The sequence below is a fragment of the Chenopodium quinoa genome, unplaced genomic scaffold, assembly GCF_001683475.1.
Source record: "Chenopodium quinoa cultivar QQ74 unplaced genomic scaffold, ASM168347v1, whole genome shotgun sequence".
Lineage (NCBI taxonomy): Eukaryota > Viridiplantae > Streptophyta > Magnoliopsida > Caryophyllales > Amaranthaceae > Chenopodium > Chenopodium quinoa.
Window position 1 is genome coordinate 401523 of NW_018742914.1, and position 7685 is coordinate 409207.

Sequence of the window (7685 nt, forward strand, 5' to 3'; positions counted from 1 at the left end):
CCACTTCAGGAATGTTAACACCATCACCAATAACCAGTGTCTTCCAGAAAGAATGAATTTGGCTACTATACAATCCTGTCTGTGCAACTATCGAATCATGTATCTGGAAAGCACATGGAAGACCATGGGTCACACGCATAGCACATCCACACCATTCATGGACCTGGTAACTCAAATCCCGCATCCTTTTCATCTCGTTATCCAGTTCTTTCAAGAAATGTTGAGACACTTTGCCATTTATACGTGACAGTGGCAACTGTCTGTACATCTGACCAATTTCAGACCTTGATGCCTCCAAGTCATTACGAATTTGTATGATGCGATTACCGATATGACAATGGACTCGGGCCTATACGGTATCCAAAGAACCTGCCAATGATTCTAATTAGTAAATACATTTTAATTTTTTTATTATAATTACAATTACGTAACAACGAGAACAACTAATAAAATAATACAACTAACCTGTGGATGATTCAAACCAAGTTTTCACTGCTGAATGTTGGCTCTCAACTCTGCAGTTGGTGGTGTTACCAAAGTGAAGAACCTGGTTCGTCCAAAATTTCACAAATTTCTCCTTATGACAAAGCCATGTTCTCTTAACATACTGAATCACTGCCGGATATTTTCCCCACCTCACTTGCATGGCAGCTAGAGCATGATCATACTCCGCCTGTGTTGTTGCATTCACGATTTTGAACCATCTCCCAGCTCTAAAACTGACACCAACCTTCTTGTTTTCGAACATCTTCGTCACCTTAGCCTCCACATCTCCATTGATGTGCCATAGACAGAGTAAATGTGACGTCCCTGGAAAGACTTTTCTCAAAGCCGCACATAGCCCAAGATCACGGTCTGAAATAAATACAGATGGCTCTTTATCAAACCCAATCAACTCCCTTAATCTCTGCAACACCCACCGATAGCTAGCCGTGCACTCGTCGCGCATGAAAACATATCCAACTAGAAAATTCTGGTTTGTCGGTGTCACACCTACTATCTCAAAGAAAGGCATGTTATATCGATTGGTCTTATAAGTAGAATCCATACCTATGACATGTGGGTATGTGCGGAGTATGTTGACCATGATCGGGTGCACCATAAGTGCATGTTGCAAAATGTTGTGATCATCGTTCGTGACCCAGTAAATGTATTTACTAACTCTCGCCAGATGAAGAAATTGTTGAACAACTCCTCTTCCTTTGGACATCTCCATCCTAAAGTCATTTCGGCAATTGTAAATGTGTCGGATGTTTAGATGATCATTAGGAAATTGCTCGGCAATAGTGGACATGATGTTACGGGGAGCAACCTTGGACTTTGTCATGTCCCGCACAACCTGTTTTGCACCTGGACTCAATCCGCTCACTTTACGGTGACCCTCTTGGTACACAATCATTGGGTGGTTATGTGTCCCAGTGTGATCATTTTTCGCAATGATCTTCCAACTGTCGGTGCTGACTTCATAATATATCTTGATGTAGAATGGAAAACCATTAGCTTTGGTTTTGGTGTCCTTCCGTATTGCGTACTCCTAATCTTTCGGCTTGCTCCTTCGTGACCGATCACATCGCAAATACCGATACGGCCGACCATCTCTAGTTTTGTTATAAGACGATTTCACCAATATAAATCTCAATTTTATGGAAACACCATCAGCCCATGTAACCGCATCGTCAAATGTAGGAAAAAATGTATCCATGACAAAATTCCCACTATAATTCACACCGTCACTGCCTTCCTCAGATTCCATATCCTATACAAATTAAACAAAACATGGTTTCTGTCAAAATAATAATAATAATAATAATAATAATAATAATAATAATAATAATAATAATAATAATAATAATAATAATAATAATAATAATAGTAATAATAATAATAATAACAATACTAATAATAATAATAATAATAACAATACTAATAATAATAATAATAATAACAACAAATACAAAACAATAACAATATTAATAATAATATTAAAAATAATAATAAACAATTATAACAAAAAATACAAAACAATAATACCATAACATTAATTACTAAATAATAATAATAATAATAATAATAATAATAATAATAATAATAATAATAATAAAAATAATAATATTTTCAATAATAATAATAATATAAATAATAATAATAATAATGTAACAAAAAAAAATCATATTACTAATAATCATATTAATAAAAAAAATTACATTAATTATCAAATACTAAATCACAACAATAATCACAAGACCAGGAAAAAAAAAACAAACTTAATTAACATTAAAAAAAAACGTACTTAACATTTTAAAAAATATATATATAAACAGGGACATCTGCCTAAAATATCCGGATGTCCCTAGGAACTTCCGCCTAAAATTTCCGGATGTATAACTACTAGAAAATCCGTCCTTTTTGGACGCTTTTAGGGCGTTTTTTCGACGCTAAAATCGTCGCAAATTTAATTTTCGACGCTTCAAAAACGTGTCGAGAAAAGGTGAGTCGAGAAAATTTGTTGTCATAAAAAAGCGTTGCAAATCTCGACGCTTTATAGTGTCTAAATTTTTATACGAAGCGTCGAAATTTGAAGTACTTGGCGCAATTTCTCAATTTTAGTGATGCTTTTTTATGTCTTAGAATCTTAAAATTGGCGACGCTTTTTTGTATCAATAATTTAAATATATATGATGCAGAGTAATTTGGCGACGCTTGTTTTCCTATACATTTTTTTTTTGCTGGAAATGCTTTTTCTAGTCCATATTCTTTATATTTACCAAAAAAGAAAAAACATATTTCAAACTGAAACTATTATAACCAATATATACACAACAAAATTAGGCCAAATTTTTTTGATTGCATATAATATATAAAATATAGTACATGTACAATATCTCATAGTAATGAGTTCTCTATTACAAAAGATATGTTTCCAACTTATACTTCATTCGTGACTAGTTGTAGTGGAACAAATCTACTCATTTCATCACGAAAAAACCTCTATTAATCTCCAATTTAGCTGCTCCTTAATCTGATTGCAAGGGGGCATAAAACAAAGTTCACATTGTGAGCAATCACTGTTGGGCTTGAATTCACAATACACCCTTTGATATTTCTGGATCATTGGCAGGAACTAGTGGTTTAGGGTGTAGCCTGGGATGACAGAAGAACATAAACAGTTTGAAGAAATAAGAATCACAACACATGAAAACTGCGATGAGCAGATGCATAAGATACATTTCTTTTTAATTGAGAGAGGGAATCTAGGGGGATAATTAAGAGAGGGAAAGTTGTAGTTTCACACCTGAAACTTTAGTACGGCCAGACACTCATATCCAAGTCTGAGTAAACAAAGTTTTTGATAAAACTATATAAAGAAGACAGAAAACCGCACAACTCAATAGAAAACAGTAGTAAAATATAATAGATAGCACTAGCTTCAGAGCAACCATAGGGGGCATATGTTGCACTTAAACGGTTAATCCCCTCTTACATGGATCAGTTCAAAATCTTCTTACTTGAACATTATGTATACATATAGCGGACATGGTATTGCATCAACCAAATCATATAGTCAATATTTAGTTCAATAAATATTTTAATAGTAATTAATAAGGATATGATGGCAAAACTACTATATTACTACCTTTACCTTGTCAGTGTGTGTTCAATAAAGAACTAGTTTACTTGTGAAGTTGTGGAAAGTATAGCGAGCTTATATATATGAGTGTGCATATGTGATAATCAGAAAATAGTAATCAACCAGAAACGTTTTCTAACAATGGGAATTTATATGAAACAATAATTATTGTTGGGGATTGATAACCTGTGAAGAACCCAAGTAAGGAGCCACCTCTTGCTCTTTTGACCTCTTACTGAAAAATTCCTCTTACTCTTTATACCTCTTGCTGATAAATTGCCTCAGTGTATGTAACGACTAACGAATCCTTTCCCTGTTAAGTCACTTCATATTCTGTAAAGCACCAAAATCAAGCATTTCAATGCAAGAACACAACCATAGTTCTTCTTTAAATTACAGTTATATATAATTAACTAGAGGAAAAATAGACTAAAACAAATAAGAAAAGCTAGAGTATTCATTTTAGCAAGCCCACCCAACTCAACGCAACAACCCACACAAGCGTCAAGTAAAAATAACAATCCCGCAGCGATAGAATCAAGTCAGCAGACCTCAGAAAAGTTCCAGAAGGTATAACTCCTAGCACAAAATTCCAAATTGAGAAATTCTTGAGCCTAGGTTGGATAACACTTTGAGATCTATAACTTTCATGAAGGGACTAGAGGCTAAAAACGACTGCAGGTCTTTAATTTTTGGGACAAACAGAACTACAGCTACTAGACAACGATAAAATAACAGCAGCAACAATATAAAGCAGCGACAAATCTAAAAAAACTCCAAGCTATGGTTTCTCTTCTCACTATAAAACACCAACACAACCAGATATAAACAGATACGACCTCCCACAAAAAGTAAATGTAGAAGAAAATGTTGCTACCCAAAAGACAGTTTGATTTTCATAAATAACAAGTATTTTATGATCAATACATACAGTATAAAGGTAGGATAAAATGGAAATTCTAAACATTTATTAACTAGTAACAACATTACTCAGTAGAATAGCTAATAACCAGACATAAGTTATGTTTTTTTTAAGACTACAACTATTACCTAAGCATGTTTATTATTTCAGACTAGCTTAAAAAAATTTGCAACTACAACTAAACAAAGTACATTTGATCACTTTTAGACTCACCGAGAAGGGCACTAATATTGGATTCAACGTGAGCCTCCTGGTCTTCCAAACGCGTAGCAGAAGCATCTCCCAGCGAATAAGGGTTGGAACACCCTTGGGCTAAAACCTTGACCCTCCAAGGGTGGTAAGGAGTCCTCCAAGTTGGCCTATCTCCTGCATATATGCCAGGGAGAAAAGACCAGGTTCATTGAGAATTCTTCCTAAATATCATTGAGAATTCTTCCTAAAGATCATACTGCCTTCCTAAAGATCATACTGCCTGTATTTTAACTACTCTGACTCGTTCATTAGAGGAACCTTAGCTTAATAAGACAAGGGTACTTGAAAGATGTTGATAATTTGTTCGAGATAATCCAACTTCTGCGGGTCAAATTTTTTTTCCACGAAACAGAGACAAATAATTTGTTGTCCACACCTTTATGGCTTTATAGATATCTGCATCAAGATCATATGGGCCATAAAATCCTCCACTTTGTGATGCCATATGATGCTTGTTGAAAACAGGTTTTGATTGATTATGGTAAACAAGAGGTTGTTCAGATTAGGTATCTTATTCTACTTTAATTTATACCAAAACCTCAACAACTAGCTTAAAAACTATATTATTCCTATAATCAAATCTGTAATTAAAAAATTTAAATTTTTTACCATCATACTTTTAAAATTCAGTTCCTGCTAAGAATACAAGCCTCATAACTCATCAAAAATCATAAAAGTAATTCAAAAGGATATCATGAAATTGAAAGGTTTGCGCCTAAGGAAGGCCAAAAAGGTGGAATCGTCAGGAAAATGCTACCATTTAAACTCTTTCTTTCCCAAATTAATGTACAGTTTATCTATTTAATTTGATAATCATCAATATTAGAGTAGTTTACCTCCATCTCTCAACTCAACTAAATAAACAATCTAAATTTAAAAAATCAAACTTAATACTAACTCCATTTTCAGCATTCGAATCTTGTAGTTGAGATAATCACAACCCTCCATTCATATATTGTTACCCGTAATACATATTTACCTTAAGAATTATACCATTAAGTTATTATAGTATAAATGAAGCTAAAATCATCTTCCATTATCAATTAACCAAGACAAAAATAATTAAATTCAAGAAAACCTCCATTACCAATTCATCTAAACAGAAAGTAAATATAAGCAAGTAATCCTCCATTATAAATCAACCAAAACAGAAACAATTGTAAAAAAAAAAAATTAGCAAGTAATTCTCCATTTTCACTTAACCATGGTAGAAACTATTGATAGTAGGTAAGAGGACTTACGGCACATGTGGTGGCGTTGATGCTGGTGCGGGTGCGAGTGCGGGAGGTGAGGGTGGCGGCAGTGCGAAACATAGAAAAATAATCGACACCAACATAACAATTGAATTAATCAATCCAGCCTTTGATTTGATACTAATAATGACCGAATATATACAATAACTGATAATTGAAGACAATTTCACCACAATAAATCAATATAAAAACCTAATTTGAACAATAAATCTGCATAACAGCAAGGAAATTTATGAGAACATTACCAGGAATTGAGAAAAACAACAAGGAATAATTTTCCACATTTTAAAAGCAAAATCTCTAAAATTCAAGGGCCATTAAGAGATGAGATTGTTTGAGAACTGAAGATTATGATGGATGATACGGAGCACAGAAGTTGGGTTTTGGGAGCTAGATCTATGGCGGCGAGTGGGAGCGAGAGGTTTTAATTTTTTATTGCGTATTTTTTTATAACCCTGCTTTATAAAAATTACTCATAAACTTCTAATCTGAACTATCAGGACCATCAGGCTGCTATTTAGTCACGTGCATATGATTTATCGACGCTTTTCACCGACCAGACACAATTTCGTCTTAGAAAAGCGTCGCAAAAAAAACGGAACCTTAAATTTTATGCTGACACCTTATGCTCAGCGTCGAGGCAAAAGCGTCGAGAAACTAAGGTATTCGTAGTAGATATGGGCGCGTATCATGGAAGATCCGGATTTTTCAGGCGGATCCCTACTTTCGCTTGAAATTTCCGGATGTTCCATGGTACATCCGGAAATTTTAGGCAGATGTACCTAGGACATCCAGATATTTTAGGCGGATGTCCTATTTGCAGAAAATAAAAAACTTACAGATTGTTCCGACGCATTCTCCGGCGTACGAATGTCCACTCGCCGTCCATGACCCAAGACCCGTCGAAAAATTTCACGATTAATTATTTGGTTTTAAGGTCGTGGGGACCAATTTTGGGAGGCTCGGGATAGCAAGGTCGTAATGTGAGGGGACCGTTTCATGTAATGTGTCCAAATGGGGAACAAGGTCTTTTTTATAACACAAATTGCATAAAGGGAATAGTTGTCCATTCAAGTCAAAAAGGGAGCGTTACCCGGTAAAATGGAAGCGACGAATAGCAGTTCAGAAAAAGAAAAAAAGAAACCTCACTTTCTTCTTCCTCCCTCTTCACGATTCCAGCAGAACAAAAAAAAAATATTCTCGAAGCTGACACCGCCGCCTAGCCGCCACCTGCACCGCCACCCTCACCGGCTGCCGACCACCGCAGTTCGCCACCTCTCTTCCCCTTTTCCTTTATTTTTTTTATTGCTTTATAATATTAATTGGAATGTCTAAAGATTCAAGCTTTAATTAAAAACTTTGTTCTAAATTACATTATTATGGTTTGATTATGTACCTAGTTTATAAAAGATTATAAATTTATGGGTTTTAGTATATTTAAATTATTATATTAATTTTCAGATTTGGGTATGTCTGAATTTAGGGTTTAAAGTGTTGATTTTTCATGTTTTAAGGCTTAATAACGTACTAAGCAAGTTACTTAATTATTCTATGTTTAAATTATGTCAAAGTATGATTATTTTGGTTGTAATCAATTTTCAGATTTTATATATTGTAAAATTTGAGTTTT

At 34.3% G+C, this 7685-nt stretch overlaps 1 protein-coding gene and 1 long non-coding RNA gene across 2 annotated transcripts; both read right to left on the reverse strand.

The window, feature by feature from the left end:
- Nucleotides 1-460: 460 nt before the first annotated feature.
- LOC110728259 (protein FAR1-RELATED SEQUENCE 5-like) lies at nucleotides 461-1753 on the reverse strand. Its single transcript, XM_021907933.1, has 2 exons — nucleotides 1570-1753; nucleotides 461-1461 (listed from the first exon to the last, which is right to left on the reverse strand). The coding sequence occupies exons 1-2, from the start codon at nucleotides 1751-1753 to the stop codon at nucleotides 461-463; spliced, it is 1185 nt and encodes a 394-aa protein (XP_021763625.1).
- A 1060-nt stretch (nucleotides 1754-2813) lies between these two features.
- LOC110727812 lies at nucleotides 2814-6518 on the reverse strand. Its single transcript, XR_002512573.1, has 4 exons — nucleotides 6044-6518; nucleotides 4764-4916; nucleotides 3815-3961; nucleotides 2814-3141 (listed from the first exon to the last, which is right to left on the reverse strand). It is a non-coding gene; the product is annotated as an uncharacterized LOC110727812 (long non-coding RNA).
- Between the last annotated feature and the right edge of the window lie 1167 nt (nucleotides 6519-7685).